The following is a 27,461-nucleotide window of genomic DNA, read 5'->3' as shown; positions in this document are numbered from 1 at the left end:
GAATCAGAAGATCCACAATACTAAATGTGAAATACAGAAAGTGAGAGGGCAAGAGTGAAGGATCGATTTATAACCGTCTGTGTGATTTATGATCCTTCCTCTGTCTTCAAATTACACTCCCCACAGAGGAGAAATTCTCTCTCCTAGTCACAGTCACGACCCAACAAGGTGACGCCCTTGTGTTGCCACCAGTAATGCTCTTTTACTGTTGCATGACAGTGTGTCATGACTGCTACCGAGCATCCGGCGCTCCCAAGGGATCCATAACACAGATAACAGTTCATCCCCACTTGTTATTTTTTTTCTTGGAGGAGAAATAAAAGCTGCTGCACTGACCTTCTTTTTCACAGCCATGAAGCACCACATTAACAAAACTATCCCACGCAGTAGTGTTACAGGCACTGCCACTTTTTTTCTTCTTGGCTTGATATATCAGCTACCCTTAAGCCATCATTTCTGTAAAATGTTAGTTGTCATGCTGCTTCCCACGAGCCTGTGACTCAGCTCATTCGTCCTGAAAGCTCAGGATGATTGAATCTGGAATAAATCAGGCTGAAAACATCCTGAAGCCGGCACAAATTGGATCTTTCTTACAGTTTGTGCATCCAGTGAGTGTGCTGATCGAGTGTCACCTTTGTCGTAATCCAGGGGGACGTGCTGACACATTGTCTCCTACCAGTCGAGGATGAGAAAATTTAAGTTCAGTGAAAAGACTAAATAAGGACAAACATTATGGTGGAAGTTAAAAACATCAACAACAAAAATAAATTGATTTGATTTACTGCTCAACTACTGCAATCCTTTCATCTCCTTCTGTCATCCTTGTTGTGCCATTTTTCCTGAACAATCAAGGATATAGTTGCAGTGCACTCATCTTTTTTATTTTTGTATTTTTTTTATACAAATTACACTTCATAGATAATCCCTAGCAGTGAGATATCTTACTTGACTGCAAATTGCAGGAGGTTATTATCTTATTATACCCACAGTTAGAACTTTTTGAATTACTTTTGCCCTAAAATAGTTAGAAATATAGAAATAAATACTTGGTAATAACTGTACATGGTTGCAGCGATCTGTCACGTGGTTTTAAAGCTCCTGTGAGGACATATTGGTGTTTGGCTTATCTTTCTGCTGATCTTATTCTGTGTAAATAATGTTCTTTGATGAAAGATCTCATCTTTGAAAAGTCAAATGTATCCCTCACTGTGAATCTGTGCGGAGGGAAATGTAACCACAGTCTGTCTCTGCAGCGTGCTGTGAACCACTTTCTTTGATGCCTCCTAGGCGACAGTTTTTCGGGCATTAAAAACAACCATAAAGAAATAATTAATCTAGTCCCTGATGGTCTTCTGTGCATCATTAAGAGTCATCATTGTTAATTTAGTCTATTAAATAAGCTGCTAAAAACCCCTTACAGGAGCTTTAAAAGTCAACGTTAGTTTGTTATACTGAGCACAATTACTCTGATGCTTCCTCTAATTACACATTTCAGATAAGAAGTAATTCAGCTGCACTCAGTGCTACTATTTTATTTTCATTCAATATTCAATTTCCCAGAATCCCTTATGTTACACTATTAGTCAAGATAGCTAATGTAATCACAACATTAAGCTAAATGTGACATCACATAAACTGTTTTATAAGGACGATTTTTTTTTATCATCAAATATTTTATAATCACCTGCATTAGTAACAATATAGCTTAGTGACCTCGTAACGAACATGAGTTAATAAGTAATTAGACTTGTTTAAGTTTGTACGAGATATTATGAGTTAATATGACTAAATTACAGGTAACAGCAGCATCATAAACATGTTTATTTTATATTATTAAAGTTTAAACAAAGATTGTTTAAATAAATCATTTATTTAAGAATAATAAAATAAATAAACATGGTGTTTTTTGGGTAAGTGTGTCAGAGAATACGAGATGTATTCATTGACGTCATGATGTGGCTCTTTTGTGGCCTGTGGAAAAGCAAGCTGGTTCTTAGAGGGTTCACAAGTAGAACTCTGAACCAGTACTAGCACCTGAGTCACTTTAGTGGAAAGGGGTAACTGAGGACAATCAATCATGATGTCACATCATCTATTAAACATGTTAATGTGATGTTAATGATGTGAATATTGGCACTGATATAGTTTAACATGCATACGTGATAGGTAACATCTTTTGCAGACCTAATTAGCTGATTAATTAAGGGCCTTTAATTGAAAGCAATTCATTTGTTTTCACTTTAAAAGCAGCCTCTACTCCCTTTTTGCCACACAGATCCACACATAGTGTGTGTGTGAGGGGTCACCCTTACAGGTTAGAGTGGGGATGACCACCACAGAGGAGATAAGGGTATCACTTAGCCTGATAAAATGATGGATCAATACAGCGGATACTCGGCTGTCACAGCTCAGCGAGGTCATCGTGTCCTTCTGCCACATCGCACACTTTCAGAGCGCTGTAGGATCCAATTGCCTTCCTTTGATTGGCACTGCAGGAGGGGCGGGACTTGATCTGTGCTTATCTGCTGTTTCCACAAAGAGCGGGTGGGAGTGTTGGCCTGAGGTGCACAGGACAATAAATAATCCAAGGGAAAACAAGGAAATGATTACAGAGCTGACAGAGAAAAATACATGATTATCCTGAGAGGTAGACAAAAGCATGAAGTCACCGTTTATCACACAGCAAGACGCTCCTCTGCATTGTTCCTTCTAAAATCTGTCTGCTGAAGCAAAATCCAATCCTGAGCACAATGCACCCTGGAAAGGCTTAATGTGGGGAATAATCTGCAGATAAACAGCAGCCAATCAGGTGTATTAGTCTATCAGTCCTCTGTGTGCCACACATTCAACAGAGCTCAAACACAGCAGCTTCAGCTTGTTGTATCCATGCTAAACTTCAGTCCTGCTGTCACATGTTGTTTCCTTAAATCACTGAAAGGATTGGCTGTGGGTCGCCACACAAACACGTGCTGTGTGGAGCCAGAACATTCACATATAGAGTAGATTTCATCTGATTTAAATAGGATTTTGAAACAGATTTTTTCCCTTGTTTCTTCCTGTGATTCTCCTACCAAACATGATTTAATCAAAGACTGAGAGAGACTACAGTTTAGAGCATCTTTGTAAATGTGAGCATTCATGTTGTCGCTGTTTATTCATCAGCAATCATCTGCCTGAATCCTTTTTTTTACACACACCCACACACATATTGTTACTGCAAAAAATGTCAATCTGAATCAAAGCAGTGCCTTCTGGGATGTAACTGTTTTTCTTTTTCACTTATAATGCAGAGAAACACACACAAAAAACATCATTATTTTTTTTTTTTACAAGTTCTAAAAGCTTTATTTTCCAAAATCCACCACTTTGACTCTCTATGGTACAGCACTGTAAGTTTTTATTTTGTCACTCCATCCATGCGTACAGTGTTTCCTGCTCTCCCGAGCTGTGGAGGGATACCCTGAATGGATGGTCATGTTAGCTTTTGCTCAACCTGTCACCCCTGAGAAGGCCTGGCTAAATGTGACTTTAGGATATTGTCTTAAAAAAGGCCTTGAATAATATTATTAATCAACAAGGAGAGAAAAGAAAAGCTTTTACATATTTTCTCTTGAACTTTAAAAAAACATGTTTGTAAAACCACGTAAATAAACAAAGATAAAGAAAGCTTTTTTCCTCCTCATGTATGCTGCACGGAGCCTACAATAACATAATCTACCCTCTGCTATGATCTTTATGATACAGATAACAATAGCAACTCTGATAAATCTCTATAGTTACTCTATGGTTTCTACATATAATTTTGCCTTCTCTAGATTCTTTATCTTAACAAAGTTTCACTTCTTCAGGTCAGAGTTCCCACTGAGCGACAGAAACAAACACACAGTGAAGATTAAAGGCTGGCTGGTTCACTGAGTAGTGCGACTGGGGAGGGGGGGGAGGTCACATCGATATGGCGGGGGGACCCGGTGGCTTTGATTACCCAGAAACACTTGGAGGTCCTTAAAACAGAAATATAGATATGATGATTTTATCCAAGCACGAGCACTGGATGGCAATAAAAGGGTTTTTACGACAGATGGCACTGCTGCATCACAGACGACTATACATATTGCACAATGAAAGATGTATAGGGTTGGCTCCGTCTCTGTAATTCAAGAGAACATGATTTGGTATGAAGGGAGGATGATGTGTAACGCTTCAAGTCCTTATGAAACCTTGCCAAGAGTCCTTTTTGGCAGAGGGAGGACTGCGTGTCAGTCGATATCCTGTGTGGGAGGGAGGAGGGGGAGACAGCTCACAGCATGAACAGCGATATGACAGTCGATGTTGCACTTGTGACACTCATCCTAAACACTTGTTTCTGACATAACAATGTTTTGCTCAGTGGAAGTCATACAAAAGTTTTCTTTTTCCCCGGCTCTACTTGAGAGTGAAAGAGCAATGTCACACGGCGCTGAAGCACCCTTTCTGAGAGCAGCTATGAATGGAAACAGCTCGGCTGGAGTCCCAGCACGCCGAGACTGACCGTGAGCATCGAGCATCAAGGGACATCTCAAACGACCTCCTGCTGACTGTTCAGAATGGCCCTTGGCTGTGTGTAAGTACATCGTACATTGTTACAGGTGTGTACAGTATAGAGTAGATAAAGCCAACGACACACTGAAAACACGTTATAAATAAAACATATTGAATGTATTGCTTTAAATGTCAGACTTGTCTTAAAGTGATCATCTTCACCTGATTGTTTTTGTTTTCTCAAAGCAAAATTCTCACTGAAATCGACATGGGGTAGAAAAAAGAAACACACAGCTACAGCAAAAGAAGGTGAATACCAACACAACTTTTCATTGCTTTTGTAAGTAAATCAGTTTTAAGGTGCTTTTAATGTGGTTGCCATGGCACTGTGCTTTGTTCCCTCCCACGCTGTGCGCAGACACTGCAACAGGATGTCAATCAAGCACCAGCAGAGCAGCATCCCCACCCACTGTCACCCAAACTTTTCACTGTGAAATCCCATCAAGACTTCAAGTCATCCACTGTATTTTTTTGTGTGTGTGTGTGTGGCTGTGTGTTAGAAAGAGAGGTTCCCTGCTCCTCATCATCGTCTCATGCTGAGTTAACGCCACAGAAAATCAAGGGCAACAGCGAGGTGACGACAGCGGGGTAAAGGGGGAACAAAGGGGGAAAAAAGAAAGGTTGGCATTTTTGCAATGTAAGACATCCAGAGCTGCAAACATGTTTCCATGCCGCCAGCTTGGCAGGAACATAACGTTCAAGCTGCATTGCACAAATGACTGCACTGAAGCAAATAAAGGAAAAAAAAAAAAGTCATTCCAAAGAGAAGACAGATCTGCAAATTGAAACACAGTTGAGTTGACAAGCTGACCTTTTCTGGACCTTAATGAGTGCTTAATCCTGAGGATACAGGAGCGGGAAAATAATCTGACTGTGCTGTGACTCAGAAATGAAGAGAGGAAGAAAAGTTTCAATTATATAAGTCAAGGGCTCAGGAAAACAGTGTTTGGGAGGGCTGGAGGCGCAAGACTGTATAAAATGATGGAAGACATATTGGTGGCCCTCCAGATCAGAAGCCGGCCTCCTCCATATCAACAAATGAGACATGGATCAAACTATCAGGTCAGAGCACACATGGTTTCTGTCATTGTAGTTAGACATTATGCTGATTTATATCTGAGTGTTCATTTTTCTGAGAATTTAGGTTTTCATTTATTATTTTATGCTATGAAAGTGTTATAATGCCATGAATGATGGCTCTGTTGACAAATGCGGCTCCTGCAGCGGTGTACAATATTTCATGACCATGAGTGTCCACTGCTCAGACTCTGACTCTAAGTGACAATACCAGTAAAATATGTTAGCACCCATCATGAGGAGCATTTTCACTTCACTTTTGTACAACATGAGGAGTTGGAGATGCGTCATCCATCTTTTTATACAGCCAGTGGTGCAAAATGGATCGGAAATTAATGGAATTCAACGATATGGAGATATGTGTTTGTAGTTATTGTATAGAATTGTGTTTAATAATGTTTAAAGCTGATGTGGGATACTTTTCCAGAGATTTGATATTTTCTGTATTAAGATGATGTCTGTCAGGACTCGACCTTAGATGGCCCTTGAAGCTTATTATAACAGTGAGACTGTGTCCATCTTTAATTCTCCCACCTTCCATCACACCCCCGCAACAATAAGTTAAAAACGTTTAAAAGAGCATCAAGTAAAGGGACCTTATTTTGTGGCAACCACACTAAACATACATCTAGACTTATCTATATTTGTTCTCTAATAAGTTACACAATAATATCCATAATCTGAACCATGTTGACCCATGAAATGGCTATAAAAGCGGCCTCTGAGTACCAGTCACTATCTGGAGGCCGGTCCTGCTCCTTAGGTCAAGATAAGAGGAGCAGAAAGAAGGCATGATGGGGGATCTTGGCCTTTCGGATAAGAACAGCTCTCTCGGAGCGTCAGGACTTGTGCACTCATTCCGGTAAGTCAAGCGGGCTGCATAGTTTGCGTGTGGCCTTCATATGGATCACACTTGAGGAGGGCCTTGGGTTTGGTAAAGGGTCAAGGGTAGAGCTCACGTGGGAAGGGGGTCAAGTCTTTAGTAAGGGGAGAAAATAATGGGTGTGTGTGTGGCCCGCAGCGGCCCCGGGGCGGGCCGGAACAGTGCGGGGCCCAGGAAGGGGGTCTGGATGAAGGTGGTGGTGCCCACTGGGTGGCGCAGGGCCAGTGGGTTAGTTGCCATTGTGCACAGAGTTGGCGGGGTGAGGGGGCTGGGCAGGAAGCCAGTTGTCAAGCTCTTGGTCAGCTGCTTCTGCAAGGCCAGTTTGGTCTGGAGAAGACAGGAAGGGGAGCGGTGAGAAGTGAGAGAAGAACACAGTGAGGGCTGAGCAAACATGCCTCCCAAGCTCAGGGGCTTTGTTTGCACACAGAGAGGAATGCATATTTATACATTACTCCAAAACAAATACCTTCCACAACTGGTTTCCTGATTGACTGTTGCATGAACACCCATCAGACAGATTTACACAAGTTAATGTGAGGTCTACAGTTAGGACACACTATCCTTTTTCAGTCCTGAAAAGGTTGAAATGGCTGCCATTTATTTCAAGGGATGCTTCAGATTTATTTTACCTTTGGTAAAATGCTCCATTCAATGGCCAATCCATAAATGCATGGACATTAGCTTTGATGAGACTTGCTAATGAATGTAATTCATCATGCTGCAAACTTTTTAAGAAAATGTATTTTTAAAAATGCAGCTTTGTTGACTATTCAACTTTATGAGCCCAAAAGTGAAGTTGACAAAGTTCTTAGTTTGTTCTTTTACAAAGAAAAGCAGCTGTGGTTCACGTGGAAGCAATGGCGGGAATAGGCAGACAAGCTGAACTTAGCAGTTACATATCACACACACTATTACTTTCCTGTTGTTTGGAACAAACTAAATATACAGAGGAAGAGAAAATTAAAGCAAAAGTTTTTTTCTGAATGTTAAATAATTTCTCCCAATCATCTCTCAGGGATGCTGTTTTAAATCTAATGTATGTGGATCCAAGATAACTGCAGCTGCTTTCTTTTGTCAATGCACAAACTACAAACCAGTTCAAACCTACTGGGCTTCAGACTGATTCACAAAGACACAGACCTCTCTAGCATGAAAACTATTAAACAAATTGTTTCATGCTACAAAGAACCAGAGAGAAGAATCAAACATGAAGCAGGAATAATTTGGGATCTCGTATATTCTTGTGGATGATTCAATGTTTTTTTAGTGCTGTGTACAAAGCCCTTTTCCTCAGACCACCACTAAATGATCAACTGAGTAGCACCTCTGTTAAAAGAAAAAACAAAGACAACAAACAAATAAGGATTTCTTTATTTTCTGTGCTGAATCCCCTGCCCGTGGCCAGGCCTAAAGTTCAGCCATCCCTAAAATCCAACCCCAGGCTCGGCCTCTCCTGCCACTGACCTGCGAGGAGAGGGAGGTGAGATTGTACTGGCTGAATGCTTTCTTCATGGCAGACACAGCCACGCCTGCATAGCCACTCCATCTCACGTTCTGTAGGATGGAGGAGGAGGAGGAGGAGGAGGAGGAGTGTGGGGAGAGGGAGAGATGGGGAGGTGTGTATATGACAGGAGCAGAGAAGTGATTAATCTGGAGTGCTGATTCAGGCTGCTGTTGTCAGAGTTGGTCAGGGAGGGGGTGACTGGGGGGTGGGGGTGGGTAAGACTATTTCAGACCTGTCTCAGGGGTAGGGGACTCACTGAGTACAACAGTGTGCTTAACCTCTATGACAGTGGAGGCACACAGGAGCAAGACATAGAGGCCCCTGGGAGACATATAACTACATCTGTGTTTGTGTGTGTGTGTGTGTGTGTGTAACTGGGGCTGGGGTCATATCAGTTAACTGTAATAGAGTCAAATTAAAACTGCTTAAAGATGCATTAGTTTACAAGCTGGACTGGATTTATTCCAACATGTGTACCTCAGGTTTAAACATATTTGCTGTAAGAGAAAAGATATCAGGTCTTGTTTGTCTTCCCTAAGTGTGTATGGATATTTCAGTGTTTGGTTTGTCTGTGTCCTCATGCTGAGACTTACCGCTAAGCTGGTGCTCGGCAGGCTCTTGCTGTGGGGGGTAAATTTGGGTTTGGGTGGCTTTCCGGCCAGCCTATCCTTGTGCCGTCTGCTATTCATGTGCTGCCGGGACCAGTAGAAATACCGTTAGAGAGCTAACAAGCATCTGTTATACCACAGAGGAACGACTTCAAATGTTATCTGCTGAATAAATAATGGCTACACATCGAGTATGACTGAAGTGCACAGAAATTACATCACATTACTGTCTCCCCCTGCTGCACTATCTCCGCTGGCTGCAGCCCTAACAGGCTTACGTCCTCCTGGGAAAGGGGATGCTTGTATAAGACGGGTGGAATGCGTCTAAGGCTAAGGCGGCCTGGGTGCTCACACATCCCAGCATATCTGCATCATTTCCACATTCCACTTCAGCGTATGCAAAGCCTCCAAGACAATCCCTGAACGCGACTGTAGCGTTTAATGAACATCAAAAGGAGGAGAGACTACTTCCACAACCTGGTTTGATGCCAACGTAACCAGAAAATTAAATATGAGAGGAATTAGTAGCTTGCAATAATGAGTGGTTAATACATGCTTGCTCACTGAAGAGCTTCGCAGTTAGTTGTAGCATCAATGATATTGTCTAACATGGGGAATGCAGCTGCAGCTTCAAAGCTCTGTTGTTATTCTCCTGCAAATTAAACTGCTTCTTTAATTTACACAATCCAAAGTGATGTTACAGAAGTCTTAAGGGTCTAGGGAGGTCTCATTTCTGTTCATTACTGTATAACACATCCTTTGCATAGCTCTTATTACTGTAACATTACAGGTAAACCTGCTTTGAGTTCACACGCTCCATCAGTCTCTTGATGTGTAAGCTGACTCCTAACTATTGCAGGTACTTCTGTTGTCTTATTAATGCTGTTGCCACATTTCTTGCAGGGTCACTAGTGCTTCCATGCCCCTTTTAACAAATCCTATTGGGTTAGCTCCACTCTCACTTAGCCTGCCTTGACGAATCTGCAAGACTTCTCCAAGTGCCCGCTAGCCTCCTCAGCCTCCATTTCATGAAGCACAGAAAATCTTTTGTAGTGCTAAAAGTTCAAGAAGTTCAAAGTGGTCTGTAAGTTCAGTGTGTTGCATCATATTTCATATACCTTCTGTTCATTTATTAATAAATCATGACTCGATTTCATGTTAAAAAAGATTCCATATCTATCTAACTAACTCTCATTTCTGTTTACAAAAGTGTAAGACAAAAATAAGTCAATTAAATGTTCAAATGTGTACAAACTGGATATATGCATTCATTGAGACCCTTACCTGGCTCAACTGGGTCTCTGAGTTCACAAAAATCTCGCACACTTCACACTGAAAGTTCTTGCTCGGCACCCCGACGCTGCCTTTAGTGCCGAGCCGCTTGCTCTTGCAGCCGGCTCGAGCTGCCACCACTTTCCCTCTGCGCCGCGGCTGAACACTGTGACCCTCCAGCATCAGTTTGTGCTTTGTACCTGGCGGATACAGAAGAGAAGTCACAATAAATAACATTCTCCAGCATTTTCATGCAAACAACGTTTATTCCCTTAGAACGCTTTTTACCGCTGTTGTGTGCTTCGAGCTGGGAGACAGAGTTAACTGTGACTTTGCAGACAGGACAGTGGAGGTGAGCCTTGCTCTTCTTGGGGTCCTTGTCCTCATCTGAACGGGACTCCTCGTTTGTGCTGGATGAGTCTGCATTGATGCCTGACTCAGTTGTCTGGCCTGCAGCCTCTGAAGCCTCTGAGGCTTCTGCTGCCTCTGCTGCCTCTGGAGCTTCGGGAGAAGAGGTGTCTGAGGCTGTCTCTGAGAGCTGCGAGGAGGGTGATATCTGAGGAGGGGACATGCTGACTAAATCAGCAGAGGAGACTTCAGAAACTGGCGTCAGCATAACTGAGCTCCTGGGACTCTTCTCCAGCTTTGCCTCCAGGTTGGCTGGTTCTAGATCAGACTGAATACCTGAATAATGAAGGTAAACAAAGTATTAAATCAGCAAATCCAGCTCAGGTAAATGTTCATAACTGGTCATTTGGACCATCAAAACAAGTTGTGAACATGGAGTTGATACATTTTTATATTTTCATTTGATACAGAGAACCTTTCTGCAATAGTTGTAAAGTCAAACATTCAACAGTTTGCTGGTAATGTTATCCATTTCCACAATTTGTCCATTTTAGCACTCTCAGGGTGATGAAAATGATAACTGTAGAACTCTTTCTCAAAAATGATTACATATGGCAAGACTTTACTTGAATGCATTTTATTTTTCAGACCAAAGTAATAAGGACTGTGACTTCTGGGCAGTGGGAGAGTAACAAGAAGGTTAAGAGACATCGTAAAGAGAGCAGAACATCCCCACAGGAGGAGAAGAGAAAAGGGAAAGTGTTCATGTGCTAGTCCTTAAACTGAGCAGCTCTGACTAAAAGGCTGGAAGACCCTTGGCTGCTGATGTAGATGATTGATACCTAATGACATCTAATGCAAGAGGAGAGAATGACTAACAGTAGACAGCAGCAGTCTTGCATGCTGAAAGATGTAGGATCAAATCCAGCTCCTCTCATTTGAATTTGTTTAAGTCTTCTACTTTTTTTGGACGTAATTCCTTTCGTTTTGCAGCGGCTAACGACTGGAACAACTTACAGAACACCCTCAAACTCTCAACCTTGACTCCACTAACAACCTTCAAGCTAAAACTTCAACAGATTTTAGTTGACTGTTGCTCCTGCTGATCACTTCGGACTTTACTTACATGCATACACACATGCTTTTTTGCACCTTGCGCACATTGCTTGTTACTTGTCCACTTTTGTTCACTTATGTTTATATGTCTGTGTGTGTATCTGTTCCTGTTGGCGCCCCTTTTGTCAGGTCATGTTTGTAAATGAGAACTGGTTCTCAAGCATTTTTACCTGGTAAAACATGGCCTTCATTTTCACTGCTATGCTGATGACATCCAGCTCTATATTTCCACCAAATCCATAACCACTGTAACACACTCCACTATCACAAACTGCCTCTCTGAAATAAAAGCATGGATGCATACCAACTTCCTATCACCGAACTACGACCTCATAATCATTGGCCCCAAGTCCCTCACAAATCCCATTCCAAATTTCACTCTCACTTTAAATAACTCTACTCTATCTCCTGCACCTAACATCCGTAACCTTGGAATCATTTTTGACAGCAACCTTTCTTTTCAACACCACGTCACCCAGCTCACTAAAACGGCCTTCTTCCACCTCCGAAACATCGCCCGCCTCCGTCCATTCCTCTCTTTCTCTGCCGCAGAAACCCTTATCCACGCATTCATCACATCCCATTTAGATTACTGTAATAGCATCCTGTACGGCACATCATCCAAAGTCCTCCATAAACTGCAATACATTCAAAACTCTGCTGCACGCCTCCTCACCTGCACCCGCTCCCGTGACCACATCACCCCCGTCCTCCAACATCTTCATTGGCTCCCTGTCCCCTACCGCATACAGTTTAAAATCCTCCTCCTCACCCACAAAGCCCTCCACCACCAGGCCCCTTCCTACCTCACTGACCTCCTCACCTTTTTAAGTTAGCTTTTCATTTGCGATTGTACTGTTGTGTTGTTTTGTTTGATCTGTGTTATTTGTTATTTGTTTATTTTGCTTGTATTGATTTTAACAATTGTACAGTGTCTTTGAGTTTTTGAAAAAGCGCTATATAAATCAAATGTATTATTATTATTATTATTAAAGGTCTAATTAGTGACTTTGATGCACGGTAATGGAATCAATTTAGCCCCAGTTTATAGGAGATCAACTCAAAAACCATCTGTTATATTTGAATGAATGTGTGATGATAATAAGACAGACGTCTTCAGATAGGCACTGATAAAAAAATGTTTTAGACTTTTAATGTCTATTCATTGAAAAACTGCCCACTGGGTATAACAGCACAATTTCCTTCCCTATTGTTGTTTAGTAACAAGAATAAAGATAGGATAAATTAGTTTTCAATAACTTAAGACTAGCCAGTTACACTTTTCAAGCAACACAGCATGATGTCTGAAAATACAACGAGCCCGAATCAAAACGTCTTTCACTCGACCACTAACACACGCTTTAGATTGGTTTAACTTCCTGGGTGCAAATACTGAAAGAACGGATTTAATCTGCAAATAAATATCTCTCTTTTAAGATACAGAAGCCAACATTAAGTGCTCGTCTTGTGCTAGCTTTGTGGCATTTTGTGATAAAGCATCAGCTCTCCTTTAAACCCAGTGGAACAGTGATTAGAATTGGTTTAAGCAAGTAAATGTCATCAGCCTCCTTTCTCCCCTCCTACCTCCCCTTTCTCCCTCCCTCTCGCTCCCTATTCAAATATCAAGTGAACATGGAGTCTCAGTCAATATAAACAAACCAATCGACTCCCGGGCCCGGCCGATAAGTCACCAGAGTTCCATTACACGTCTCCCCTTCACCCCGTCGCCCTCCCAAGAGAGTAACACACTTCAACCCAGAGCACTGTGCGCTACGCTTGCTGAATATCTCCATTTCATTTAGTGCAAAAACACACACACACACACACACACACACACACACACACACACACACACACACACACACACACACACACACACACACACACACACACACACACACACACACACACACACACACAATTAACCCTCCACAATGCAACAGTGGCCCATTGATTTTTCCCTTTAACGTCTCAGAGTAAATTCATCATTGGAGATAACGGTCTTCCTCTTTAATTCCCCGCCAAAGTAAAAGAACCTATATAGCACCAAGATTAGACAGTCTCCTCGCTGTAATGAGAGTGACCCCTGAGGGATTTGAGCTGCCCTGTAGGGGCCCCGGGGGTGTATACGATCCTGGGCTTAAATGAAAGACAGGGCCACCTGAGAAGCCTCTGGAGGGGACAGATACTGATCAATGGATTAAGAAGGCACCTTACAGAGGAAGACTCAGAGGCTGAGGGAAATCAAAGTCCTAAAAAATCCAAAGAATTAGATCATAAGGGATCTCATTCTGTAGAGAATCATTTCAGATATCCCTAATGAGTTTAAGTTATCTCAATTCTTCTGGTTAAATCAGCCAGGAAATCAAACTATCAGATTTTAACTCTTATTTTGTAATAGAGTTGAAATGTATGGCTCATAAATCGAGGAGATAACCAATAAGAAGTGTTGATAACCGTTTCAGTCCTTTACAAACTGAAATATCAAACTGTTTATTTCAGCAAATAAAAAAAAGACAAGCTCATGATAAAAAGAATGCTCAGAAATATGAGTTAGTATGTCATAAATTTGAGTTTTATTAGTGTACCTTTATCTTGCTGCACAGGGACTATATAGGTTCTGGCTTCCCAGATAAAAATAATTTCCACATTTCACATCATAAAAATATTATGAATTCAATCTACCTCTGAGAAATTGTATTTAAAGGTGAACATTTAAAACATTTTACGGACAAGCACCATACATTTATTGGTTCTTTTTCTCCCAATGGAAAGATGTAAAATCAACATTTTTTGCTGCTGGTTTTGATTTAAAAAATCATGCAAAACAAAAAATACCACAACTCAGACTTCTCCTGCCCTGTTCCATCAAAAAGCCTTTCCGTCTGCTTTCAGTTGTCCCATTTTCTCCCGACCATCTACATGATGAGAGAAACTGCCACCAGCATTGGCAAACTGTCAGACCAAAGGCCAACATATTGGCAGTGCAGTGCCAGCAGCAGGGTCTCAGTGGAGGGGAACTACACTGCAGCAAATTATAGATATTTAGATCAATGTTAGGCTGGCAATCGGCAGTTTTATTTAACATAAAAAGAATTTAATCCACATTTTAATAGCCCAATTAAGGCTGACGGGCTTTAAAAGTGTAAACACATCAGACGAGATCTCAATTCAGCAGATTGATTGGCTGTAAACTCAAAGTAAATGAATATAGAGCTCATTATGCACACACTGACACACAGACTCGGAGCACTCAGTTTAGCCGGCGAGCGCTGATCCAAAGGCAGCCTCAGAACTTAAACACCTTCCCTGGGGAAAAGTCCTTGCTTTAAATCATCATTACAGTGTGACAGCCAGAGTCCCTGCGTCGAGGGCTTCAACAACAGAGTCAATCAAAGCTGAGGGTGATTGATGCTTGTCACTACTGATGCAGGCCCTCTGTCTCTAACACCAGCCTGCAGCTTTCTCACTTACTCTCTGAGTGCTAACTCCCTCCTCCTTTGCTCTGTGACAGGGTTTATAAGCATCGATTACTCCCTCTGTATGATTGAACATGTTACCTCTGCTCTTCCCTGTGTCCTGCCTGTTGTCTGAAATGTTGATATACAGAACAAGTTTGGATATTGGATAGTTTTTCTGTTACACGATAGAGGCAACAAAGTTTGAGGAGGCGACATAGAACAACATGAAGGACTTCTCCATTGTTGTATACGCTAAGCCTTTTATATTAAATATGCTATTAGATGTACAAAAGTGCCCTTGGTGCCAAAACCTCAAGAGCACCACCATATTGTCTCCCAGGAACTGCATCATCACTACAGACGCATGGTTTGATCACAAACTATGACCTTCTTTATTACTTTTATATCATTATGTTCCATTTTGCAACATATTTAAGCAAAGACTTTATTGGTGTGATGTTTTGATATCAAATGTTGCTCTAGCGAAGTTCAGACATGAAGACTACTAAAGCAATCACAGCAGTTGTTTAACTCTCCTCTCCCTCGTTCAATAGCTCACCCGCTTCCAGCTGCATGCTCCGGAGCTGTCATTGGTTAATCAGCGGTGGCTGTCATCCAATAGCTCAGTGGCACGCCCTTATCGTCAGCCTATCAACTTTCTGCTGTCTTTTTAAATGTGTCTCTCTCTCCAGCTAGTTCCTTCTTGCATTGATGGTGTGCACACCTCCAACTCCTCACCTCCCCATTTCCACCTGGTCTCTCTGCAAAGTCTTCAATTCCTAGAATTCATCAACCACCAGTATCTGGACTCTAGGGGAATTTCTTCTGCTGTCAAATTCACACATCCTACGCTCAAAAAAGTATCCCCATAGAGTCCTTACGCCAAAGATTTCAAGTTTCATTATTCATTAAGTTGTAATGAATAACATTTGATCTTCAAACTGTGTCTCTCCTGATTGAAATGGAACACTGAAAGCTTTTAAGGGGTAAAGTCTAGACTGGGGTGATTTCGCTTCAGTGCTATATGGTGTGCAATCTGTGGAGATTACTTGCATTCAGAGCAGGCTTCATTTATGTACAGAATAATAAAATGACGTGTTCCACCCAATTTTTTTTTATCTTTCCAGTTTGTATTTGAAATGCAAAATCAAAAGTTTTAGAAAGGCTACAAGATAATCACATTTCTTTTCAATACTCGTGACTAATTATTTGATCTTGTGTAGTTTAGAAAAGGCGCACTTCGTCCTCCGGCCCCTCACCGTGATAAGCTGTGGTATGAATGTTAGCGACCTCCTGTGTCAACGTGTGCATTAGCAGCTAGAGAGGCTGACCTTGTTGGTTTAGAGTCTGTTTATTCAGAGCCAGACAGGGTGCTTAGAGGAAGAGCAGACAGATGTGTTATTGGTTCCTGATGGCAGACAATGTGGACATTACCCCCAGACAGCCCCCCCACCGGCCCTCAGCATGGCACACATAACTCATTTCAGGGAGCGTTCATTTGGAGTGCTATTCCATTACAGGTTGGCATTGTGGTGCATGCCAGCACTGGCTCGCACTGCTGCATTTCAATTTCACATTAGGCCAATCACACAATTGGGCTTATTAAAGAGTGTTCCTTCTCACAAAATTGCTCTGGAATAGTAAAATTATTCAAAGCATAAAAACCAGCCATGACTTATCTACTTTCTCTCTTCAATGACCCCCCCCCCCCTCCTTTTATTCCCCTCTCTCTGTCCCCTTCATTCATTTCATCTTATCTTGCTTTTTCCACCAATCATCTCATTTCGTCTCTGTGCTGCTTCCCTCTTTCGGTGTTGCCTTTGCTGCGGCGGAATATTAAAATGAGATTTGATGAGAGCGTTATCAGACTCCCAGTCTTTTGTCCACTTTTCTCCTTTCTGAAGGAGACTTGTAGTGCTCGGGGCAGAAGGTGTATGTGTGTATCCATGTGCATAAGCATTTCTAAATGGGAGGGTAAAAGTAAAAACTGTCTCCCCCTTCTCTTGGTATACCTTCATATCTCCTCTCTGATATTCCATCTAGCATCAGAATGTGTTTTTTGAAATTCTGCTCAGATAGAGATCTGCTGCCAAAGCGGGGGAAGCGGAGGGGAGGATGAAGTAGGAAAGGAGAATAAAAGAGGGAAAAGTGCTCTCCTGCTCCTCCACTCCCATCACCTTGGATGGATAAATGAAAAGTGTGGACCCAGACGAGTGCAACATGAGAAGGTAATGGGCTCGCTCTGCAGTCAGAATGCCATCAGAGCGATTCACGCTCTCTGAGCTAAAGCTGGTGTGTGGAAGAGTCAACATTCATTCTCTGCTGAATGAAAGCCACAGCACTCCTTTTTTCTTTCTTAAAAGTTAAAATGTTTATTTTTAAACCAGTAAAATGAAAACATTTGAACTTAGTGAAAGAACATGCCTTTGATTTCTTTACAGCTTTATTTTCAATTTGACAGCCCCTCAAATGGAATCTCTCACCACTATTTTGCTTCCTCTCAGAGATGTGAACTTCTTTTCATGGAGCACAAATAAACAAATTCTGCTTCTTTGGCTACCCTATGCATCAGAGACAGATAGGATGGAGCAGGAGGGAGTAAAGGGGAGTCAAGCAGTGGAAATTAAGAGGCATAGAGGATAACAACGGCCCCAGTGAGGCTGCGATCAATTCCGAGATAGCTCCTTTCTTTGAACAACACTTCTTGTTTCAATCCCACAGATTCAGAGCCCTTAATCCGTTACAAGGCCCAAGACAGAGGGCCAGGTCAGGGAGGTTTGGGCGATATCAAGGGTTAAAGCTGCTCAGTTTCGAATGAGATACTATGAGGATAGTAAAAGATGTAATCTCAGAGTGTAACAAGGAAGCAGAGAGAAAAAGAGAGGTTTGTTTGTGTACCTGTTCCATCCACTAAGTTTGTATCCAGGAGTGCAGGAAGTGTTGCCTCTGATGTAGACGTCTTGCTCCGTTCTCGTTCCCGTTCCCGGTCTCTGTCTCTGTCTCTCTCCCTCCCCGTGGATGAGGCCTCCCCAGCTCGTCGCTGCCTGTTCTTCTGGGCTTCCATGGCTTTGAGTTTGCGAGCGTGCTTGTGACCCTTGTAGTGCGCCTCTGCTTGGTTCTGCAGGAAAATGAGAGGAAAACAGGTTGAGTTGGGAAAAGCCGACAGGAGTGTTGGATTGTATGCATTATCTGCTGGAGAGAAGGCGGCCCCACGCACGTTAAATGTTAAAATTCATGCCTGGATATTCCCTCTTTTGCAGGCATATGCAGCCTGAAAAGAGAAGAGCCTGTTTCCACCTGATAACAGCGATGGCACGTTGGGAGGCCAGAGGTATAATTGCATGTGTTATATGCAACAAGAGAGAGGATCCCATCTCCACAACTACTCTATTAATGTGCACTGTGAGAGTCAGCCTCTGCAAGTCCTAGACTCGTGACAATCGTACTAATGTCGCACACACACAGCGCTCACAAGCATCCAAGCACAAATCAGACCAAAAACACTCTCACTGTCAGCAAAACCAATCTCTCCTGGATCACGATTTACCTTCACATCCCTATCAGTCTCATGGCCCCTTTCAATCCCAGAACAAAGCCCTTGTTGTCAGAGCAAGAACATACATAAGAGAAGCAGAGAGATCAATACAAAGATCATTCATTTAAAGCTGGAACATTCTTCCAAATTAAATTGTGAAACTAAAATGTCCCCCTGAGCATACTTGGTAACTTGGACTTTTAATACCCCCAATATTTAAGAGATAGATGGATTAAGGATGAAAGGATTAACTATAAAGAAGCCTTTTTCCTTCTGAATTGTGTATGTTTTGACATGTGGAAGCCAAGTAAGACTCTCATCCAGTTTCACTTCCTCAGGAGGTAAGTGATGCAAATCCTCAGACACCAAACACGTTAAACAGAGAGGCTGGACTCTGCTTTGAAGTTAAGAATTATGAATAAATGCAATGATTGCAAACACCGAAGGCTTTATCATTACCAGGAAAATGTGGAGTGTTCTAATTATCTTAGAATCAACAATACATTAAGTCTTGATACAGAAGATTGCAGCACAGACACAAGGTTACAGATACATACACCACCGGTCTCATGTGTTAGCTCTATGTAAACACCAGCACTCTGGAGATGAAGCTAAACAGGCACACTTCACATTAGCGAGCCTAATGGTGTGATGTAGTGGAGGCCTATAAATAATGTGGCTGTCAAAGCACCTGCTAAAACAACTCGAATACTTCAGCGCATCGTGTGACTGATCTGCTGTGAAAGGCTTCAGAGATTAGCGTGATGTGACAAATTCAGCCAGCGCCTTCTCCACCACCCGTCTGTCCATCCAGCTGAGTCCCAGCGGAGGCAGAGGAACAAGGTGTGAAATGAGCTTTGGTTTTCACATCAGCAGCACAGCCAAGAGGATGTAACACACTTCTAAAAGGTGCGTTGGTTGTCCGGTGATTAAGCAAACCTACTGCTAAAAGAAAACATTGGACTATATCTGGATCATGGACATATGTAGAGTGGGTGTGGAATGGCTCCCAGAATACTCTTCCCATATAATAACTTGCTTGTAGCCAAAAATAACAGAGACATCAGAATAAAGTGGGTCTGCCGGTTGGTTTGCTTAATTTAACATTTGCTGAGCCGTGGTTTTTGAATTCAGGGTTGCATGGATGTGAACAATTTCCCCTCAAGTCACTAAAAATGTAGGATGATGTGAGAACATTTTCCTCTGACTAAATTTGTCAAGCTGTTGCTTTCTGTGGCGTCTCTTTGCTGTTCTTCAAAAAATGTTCACTTGTTGTTTTCTGTTACACCACGACAAAGTCAAATCTGAAACAGGGTGAACAAGAAAGAAGACATGATTAAACGGGGTGTGTAGGTACATAATTAAAACTTATCTTCCATGCACACACTTGCACACACTCAATTTTAGATAATTATCATTTTTTGTTAAAAAAACTTCATGATTATTAAAAAAGGAATGAATAAATCTAGGAGTTATTAACCTCAAAGAGGAACAACTTTCAAACAACCTCAAGTGCTTTCAAAAAGTCACTGACATAAAAAAAAAGTCCCCCTGTCTCCTTGGCAGGTAATTAAAATAAGAAATACAACATAAATGTCACAGCTCCATGCATGATGACTCATAATCAGAATGTTTGCATGCTTTCTTTCAGAGGGCCTGACTATAAAAAGCTGAGCAAGGAAGCTGTTGGACAACCAGAGGGCTTCGGGCTGCTGAGGTGATCCTCTAGAGTCGAAGCTAAGGAAAAAATCAAGACTAGGAGAAAAGTGCTTTTTCTTTCTGATTTGAGTGTTGCATGAGAAAATCGGAACCATCGCCATCTCATTGCACCAAGCGGCAACCTCCGGTCTAAAAATATGAGTCCAATGTGGAAGTGCTAAAAACTGCAGTTCATCGAGGATCCACTTGAGGCTGGCTCCAGAAGTACCAGAAACCACATACACACCAATTAAAAAAAGCCGATCTTTACAGCAGAAATAAACATGTTTACAGCCTGGTACAAAAGACGAGTGGAGTCTGGATAGCTCATTTCTAGATCGGCACACACTGTAGGGGGTAAGATATTGAGATTATGAGTCTTCGAATGAGAGGTGCAGCTGACTTGATTGACAGGCGGGAACACTGTAGCTGTTGGCTAGGAGGCTCAAAGCCCGCCTCTTTACATCACAATCGCTCAACAGCAGCAATATGGCCGCCGCCACTGATTGGCCTCAAAACAGCGCTTCAGAAACAGATGGGTGACGTCACGGATGCTACGTCCATATTTTATACAGTCTATGCTTTGCACACATGTACATAAATATAATGCAGCATCAGCAGTTGTTAGCTTAGCATAGCACAACTGAAAACAGGGAACAGCTAGCATTAGTTGGAGGTTATATGCACATTCATTCTTATTTTTAAGTTGGGAAATAAAAGGATAAGTTCATTATTTTGAGGAATAAACTTGTTTTTTAATTTGAAAGGTGATGAAAAACTGATGCCACTTTTATGTCTATGCACGTACAGAAATGAAAGCCACCAGTTGCCAAAGGGGCCTCTCAATATCAACCTTTCCTTACATTACAGTACAATCACTTGTCATGTAAATCATAAAAACATCTAATGAAACTGACCTTTAGGCGTGTTATGTGTGAGGCTACGTTTTGGCTTGGTGCTGGTCTGCTGGAATATTTTGATACCTATGAGCCAGGCTAGCTGTTTTTCCATGTTTCCTTTGTGCTAAGCTAACAAAACATTATTCTGGTTTTTAATCCTCTCATGTAACTTTTGACAAGAAGAGACTTAATACTCTTCTCAAAATGTCTTTGGGGCACTTGTGGTGAGAACCGTTCTTTTGCACCTGTCACCTCCCTCGACAGTGAAGCCACAGTGCACTGAAACACACGAGTACCTCATGACTGCAGAAAGGTTAGGAGATAAATCACTAGAGGTCCGCAAAAACAAGATTGCCAGCCAGCGCTGAGTTTCACATTAGTTCAAAGGTAAATTTGTGCTAAAGTGAGCAGCAGATGAAGCTTGCATATTTCCCCTTTGAGTGTTATGTAAAAGGATAACTGGGTTTAATATCTGAGCAAACTCTGAGGAGGGTGCATGGAAGTGTTAGGAAAGTATTCATGCTCTCCGAGAGACAGATAAAGCTACAGTCAGACCTGACACTCCTCTTTAAGTCGCTGTGCAGAGGCAGGGAATGGGATTTGCTCTAGTGTGTGAAGAGCACGTCTGAGCCTCCTCTCCCCCCTCAGCTCCTCGTCTCCTGTGCCTCAGCCCGGCTTTGAAGATGGAGTCCAGAAAAAAAAGTGTGTCTGCGTGTGTACGTGTGTATTTTACGGTGCCCAGACAAGAGATGTCTTAAGGCGTTCTGCACTATTTGTTTATGTGAATATGCATGAAATGTCACGGGATATTGTCTTGTGTGTCTCTGTGTGCGCAAGTCTGCAAAGGTGTGTGAATATTTGCAATTGTAAAGCTAGTGTACATGTGCATGCTCGAGTGTGTGTGTTAGAGGTGGCAGGGTTGGGAGAAATGGAACAAGGAGCCGAGAATGCTGCTTCCTGCTGCGGCTGCTGATTGTTTCTGCTCTTTGCTGATAAACGGCAGCTCTCCCTGCTGTCTAATCCCTCCTCCACAACAACACACACACACACACACACACAAACACACACTCACAGATCTCACAGAGGAAAACAGAACTAACTTTCCAGCATACAGAACTATCAAAAGAGACCAAGTTTTCTTTCAAGGTGCATACATTTTTAAGAGGAATCTACTCTCAGTGCTCTATTTTTGTACGGGCATACAAACATTAGCTTATTTATGTTATAACATACCCTCACCTATAAAGCTGCACACACACACACACACACACACACACACACACACACACACACACACACACACACACACACACACACACACACACACACACACACACACACACACACACACACACACACACACTTACAGTATACACAAGCACAATGAGTCAGTGGGGATGATAAGAGCGGAGGTAATTTAGGAACAATCATTTTTTTTCAAAGAAAAAAAACAACAACATTACAGAAGCTAGAAGGAACACAGAACAAAGAGATGTTGCTCTGTGAGGCCAATCTGTCTTCTAAGTATGGATTGCTGTAAATAACACAGTCTGGCATGAAGTCTCCTTCCCTCTCTCATCGCCCACCAAACTGTCCTTCTTTCTCATAAAGCCGCAACAACAAGTCTCACCGTTGAGTTAAAGCGCAGATGGCAAATGTTGCAGGAGATGATCTGTTTCTTCTTGAGGGGCTGAGGGACACCAAATGTGTGGTTGATCACTGCCTTCTGGACAGGGTCCATCTGAGGGAGACAAAAAAGAAACATTTGAAAACATTTAAAATGAGAAATGTCTGTGTAGCCAAACAAATCCTCCCCCAGTCACAATCTACAGCGTAGTTGTCAGTGATTCAAGTCACATTTCAGTGGCTGTCTGAGAACTGAAGAGTGTGGACACCTTTTTATTAAAAAAGGGTGAAACACTTCCTTGTAAGGAAGCAGCAGCAAGAGTTTTAACGAAGACCAGAAGGAGAGCACACATTACGCCTATTTTAAAATCTTTACATTGGCTGCCTGTTTCTTTTCGTATTGATTTTATAATTATTTTACTAGTTTTTAAGGCGCTGCATGGGCCTTGCACCAGACTATATATCAGAGATGTTTTTAGTGTATAAACCAGGAAGGCCTCTCAGATCCTCCGGCTCCTCTCTTTTAGCCTTTCCTAAGAGCAGAACAAAAACATTTGGTGACACTGCTTTCAGCCACTCCGCTCCTAAACTATGGAACAGCCTGCCAGAGTATCTGAGAGGAGCTGACAGAGATATTGAGACTTTTAAATCTAAACTAAAAACATATTTATTCAGTCTGGCTTTTATGTAGGGTTTAACAATTTTATTACTTACCTTTTACTGTAATATTGCATTATTTTAGTAATTTTAACTGTTATCTTATTCTATTTTTATTTATCTATTCATTTATTTAATTTGTACTTATCTACTCAGTTTTATTGATATTTTTAGCCTTAGTTTTATTTTCAACTCTTATCGTTACCCCTTTTAAAAACTATTTTAACTCTTTGTATTCTTTATTAATTTTGATGCTTTAACTTATTTTAATAACACATATCTTATTGTTGGTGTGCATTAGTCTCTATTTTAGTCTCTACCTTATTCTATTTTATTCTATTTTTATTTTTATTAGTACTATTTGTATTATCATCATTATTATTATTTTCCCTTAATATGTCTTGGCATTGTTTTACTTCTGCTTCTTTCTTGTTTTTCTGTCGCTGTAAAGCACTTTGGGTTGCACTTGATTTGTATGAAATGTGCTATATAAATAAAGCTTGATTGATTGTAACAAATGAAATCAGCTAAATAGCACAATTACAGTCTAACACATATACATCCTGCCTTTGTTTAATCAAAGTTTGATTTGTGGTGCATTGTCTTGATGATCCAAGATGTAACATGTTAAACTAAAGGGCCTAGTGCAATGCCTTCCTTAGATAAATTAAATAGGCTGCTTTCAACCTAATTCACAATAGAGCAGTGATGAATAAACATATGTTCCTCAAAGGCAAAGAGAATTGTGGAGTATGAATCAATGGGGTTTGATCCATCTCCAAAACAATGTTCAAGGATGGAATTCTAAACTTTGCTTGCACAGCTGAGATCAAAGTGTTTTTATATGCAACACAAGACCCACAAAGAATGAGTCAAATTAAGGCTGATTCACTTCAGTCCCATGTTGTCTTCAGTCCTCAGAGTTAAACTGAAAGATACCAGGTAAACAATCAATGAGAAGAACGTACGGAGAAATATCCTTGAACAAAAATAGGGGACTTTTAAATAGAAAAAGGGAGAAATAATGCTTCACACACTGCTAGTAGATGATCCAAGGTCTCAGTTGAACAGATCTCTGTGGTTACATGTGAGCTAAAGAGTTTTCACATTCACACTCTGCAAAAAGATGGCCTTGCTTGAGACACTTGAGTTCTTTCATGACACACAAGAGGATAAAACACCTACTTGTCTTTGATGTGTCAAACCTTACTCGGTTAGAGACGAGATGTCTTTTTCAAACTGTTTCCACGTTGTCAAACAAATGTCAAGGTTTGGAGGCAGCCGTACGACAGAGTATCAGGGCCAGCTCAGAAAAATATTGAAGGTTTTGAGATTAGAGTTATACATTTAAAAGAATAAAGTCATACATTTATGAGATTAGTCCAACTTTTAGACAATGGTTAACATCTGCATTATCTGAAGGGACAGATCATGAGAGCAGCCTGCAGCTGCTTGAACTAAAAAATGGATTATAGAGGATCTTGTGAGATTATAGTTTAGTATTGATTTTACAAATAATGAAATACCCCATCTTTAAGCCATCAACACTTCAGTATCAGGATCCTGCATCAATCTGAAGAAGGGCAGGGTCAGAGGCAGCCTGTGCAAGCATCTGCAACTCCTAACCCTTCAGTTTCACACAGCTTCCATGTATTGATCACATTTATTGAGACCACTAAGGTTGTTGGGTAACACTCTTATCCAGACAGTGTTATCCAACTATCTGGACACCCAAAGTGAAAGAATAGAATTCTCTTTCTGCATCTTAGCATGAATATAATGATTTTGCATTCAACTTCTTTCTTAATATTCCTGTTCTTACTTCTGTAGTGTTATTTTTCAGGTGATTATCATAAGTAACTGTATAATGTAATATTCCTACACTGCTTTCCCTTTTCTTTTTTTACTCTGTAATTCTGTGAGGATGATATGTTATAAGGTAGAGCTTATATGCTGTATTATAGCCTGCTCTCTTCATTGTCTCGTGCTGCTGTAGATATTACTCAGTTAAGTTTAACTAACCTGAAGGTTCGCTGAGTGCACCTGCGCCTGCTTTATTGAAGTGACCTGAAAGCACAGCTCTGTTAGCACTCATGAAACTCTAGGAGATTTCAAACGTTTGCTTTAGGCTTCCCTTTTAATACCAGTTTTAAAGTTTATGCATTCAAACATGGAGTTTAAATATTTTCATTTGAAAAACACGTCTATGTGTTACAGTTTGCTTTTCATGTCGTACACAGCAGAGACACGAGAAGTTCTGCTGGAGAGGAATCATTTTTCGCTCTACGTGACGGGTCACTGTTTTTAAGATTATAATTAAGATGTACACCACATTCACTCTTAATGCGCTGCAGGCTAAAGTAATCATCACAGCCGCCCTGCTCTCACAGAACAGAATATATTACTGAACAGCTTCCCCACCCTCTCATCATCACCAAAATCCTTTTTAATTTGGCACCCAGACCTCAAAATGAGTTGACACAGACCTTCTACTGTACAGAGAGAGCCAAGGCATGATGCTCTGTGTTGACTGAAGAAATCGTAAAAACTGAAATAAAAATGATGAGTCATGCAGTTTCAAATACGTTTTTACATCTAGCATGAATAAATATTCAGATCTGCTGGATGCCAATAATCTCTGCTGCTTTAAAATGCTGTGAGTACCACTGCATATCTTTGAATGAGCAGAGCAGGATTAAAGATTCAGTGCTAAAAGGTTGTGATGCATCCATGGTGTCTGTGTCTTTGGGGTGATTCGAAAATGCCAACCGGGGACAGGGGGAACTGTGGTTGTTGAACTATCGCAGCTTACATTTTCAAGCTTCTTACCCTCAGAGATTAAGAGTGAAGACAAGAAAAAACATCACACTTAATAAAGCAGACCTCCTGTTAACTCAATCCCTACTCATAATAAATACTACAGACATAAGCAAGATGTTCTATTCAGTAATGAATCATGGCTGAATAACTTTTCAGGTTGGTTTGTAAGTGGCTGTGTATCAGAATGTTTCTCAGTGTTATAGTTTAAGCACACTAAAGCCCGATCATGCACACTAAAGCCCGATCATGCACACTGCATACATCTCGTTACATCAATGCGTTGAATCAAAGACGGCGTTTCCTCCACACAGGCTCTTTAAGGATAAGTATGTTTGCTCTAAACCAACTTTACTGCCTTGTTGTTTTAAGCCTCACTGCAGCTCATATCATTGTGGAGTTAGACATTATTGTAATTTCAGGAAATGGCTGTCTACATTATGAGTCAGTGCAGCCCACAGGGAAGTGTTTTAGCGGGTTGTCTTGGGCTGACTAATTCAGTTTTAACTGTCTGCGAAAAGACTGCAGAGAGTCCCAGAACAGCATACTATCAACAACGCTTGGAACGCTTGGAATCATCATCAGAAGATTTGGTGCTATGATCACAGCTGATTTCCTAGCTGCAGCCTGCACAAGATCACATAACTATCACCTTGGACCTCTCCCCAGGCTGGCATAGGGCCTTAACTGGTCCATGCCTCTGCTTGCATGGTGGAGGGGAATCTGGATGACTGAAAACGCACTGTTCACACTGAGCTAAACTGCTAACTAGAACCAAACTAATGGCATTGTTGGAGAATTGTCTGTGTATAAATGACAGCAAGGATGGCACACTTTCTTACTTTTTGTTTGAGACACAAGCCTGAACAACATCAGATATCTCTCTACCACACACAGCGCTCTTCCATCTGCAAGAGTGAGGACTGTTTACTACATATCCCTCAAGACCAGGTGTGAGAGGAACTACAAACATACCCCACACAAAAAACCTCCACACTGGAGGTATTTCTCTCCCTCAGGACTTGCTTTGTCTTTTCAGTGCTTTATTTTGCTCTTTTTACATGACTCAAAGCCACCTCTGGGACCAACTGACTTTTCCCTTCACCGGCTGAAGCTTGACCATGAAACCAAGCTCTCCCACTCTTGTCCACCTCTGCAGGGCAGGCTGCACAGAGCTATTTGTTTTAAGAGCTGAAGAATGTGCCCATTGTCTGTCTGCAGTCATCCTGAACCGACTGCTATAAATGCATCTTTTGTCCAAAACCCTCTGTCCTCCCCCACCGAGCTGGTGCAGACAGAAGTTATCCTGCGTCGGGCGGCTGTGTCAGTGATGGGGTTTCAAGGTAGAAGGAAAGTAAAGAGACACACAAGGTATGGGGAGA

At 41.5% G+C, this 27,461-nt stretch overlaps 1 protein-coding gene across 3 annotated transcripts in view; it reads right to left on the bottom strand.

The window, feature by feature from the left end:
• Positions 1 to 3,375: 3,375 nt before the first annotated feature.
• The window catches only part of znf385c (zinc finger protein 385C), a 142,859-nt gene continuing 118,773 nt past the window's right edge, over positions 3,376 to 27,461 (bottom strand). For 2 of the 3 annotated variants that reach the window (XM_034711044.1, XM_034711045.1), the window contains 7 exons: positions 22,610 to 22,720; positions 17,746 to 17,965; positions 10,211 to 10,606; positions 9,935 to 10,122; positions 8,636 to 8,734; positions 8,003 to 8,092; positions 3,376 to 6,865 (listed from right to left, as the gene is read on the bottom strand). In XM_034711044.1, the coding sequence (XP_034566935.1) occupies positions 6,635 to 6,865; positions 8,003 to 8,092; positions 8,636 to 8,734; positions 9,935 to 10,122; positions 10,211 to 10,606; positions 17,746 to 17,965; positions 22,610 to 22,720 (1,335 nt within the window). In that variant the 3' untranslated portion in view covers positions 3,376 to 6,634. The remainder of the gene's footprint in view (positions 6,866 to 8,002; positions 8,093 to 8,635; positions 8,735 to 9,934; positions 10,123 to 10,210; positions 10,607 to 17,745; positions 17,966 to 22,609; positions 22,721 to 27,461) is intronic. The other variant, XM_034711047.1, reaches the window with a different exon arrangement.

The sequence above is a fragment of the Notolabrus celidotus genome, chromosome 20 (assembly GCF_009762535.1).
Source record: "Notolabrus celidotus isolate fNotCel1 chromosome 20, fNotCel1.pri, whole genome shotgun sequence".
In the NCBI taxonomy this organism is placed as follows: domain Eukaryota; kingdom Metazoa; phylum Chordata; class Actinopteri; order Labriformes; family Labridae; genus Notolabrus; species Notolabrus celidotus.
Note: the sequence above shows the minus strand (reverse complement) of the source record. Positions and strands in the feature narration are given on the sequence as shown.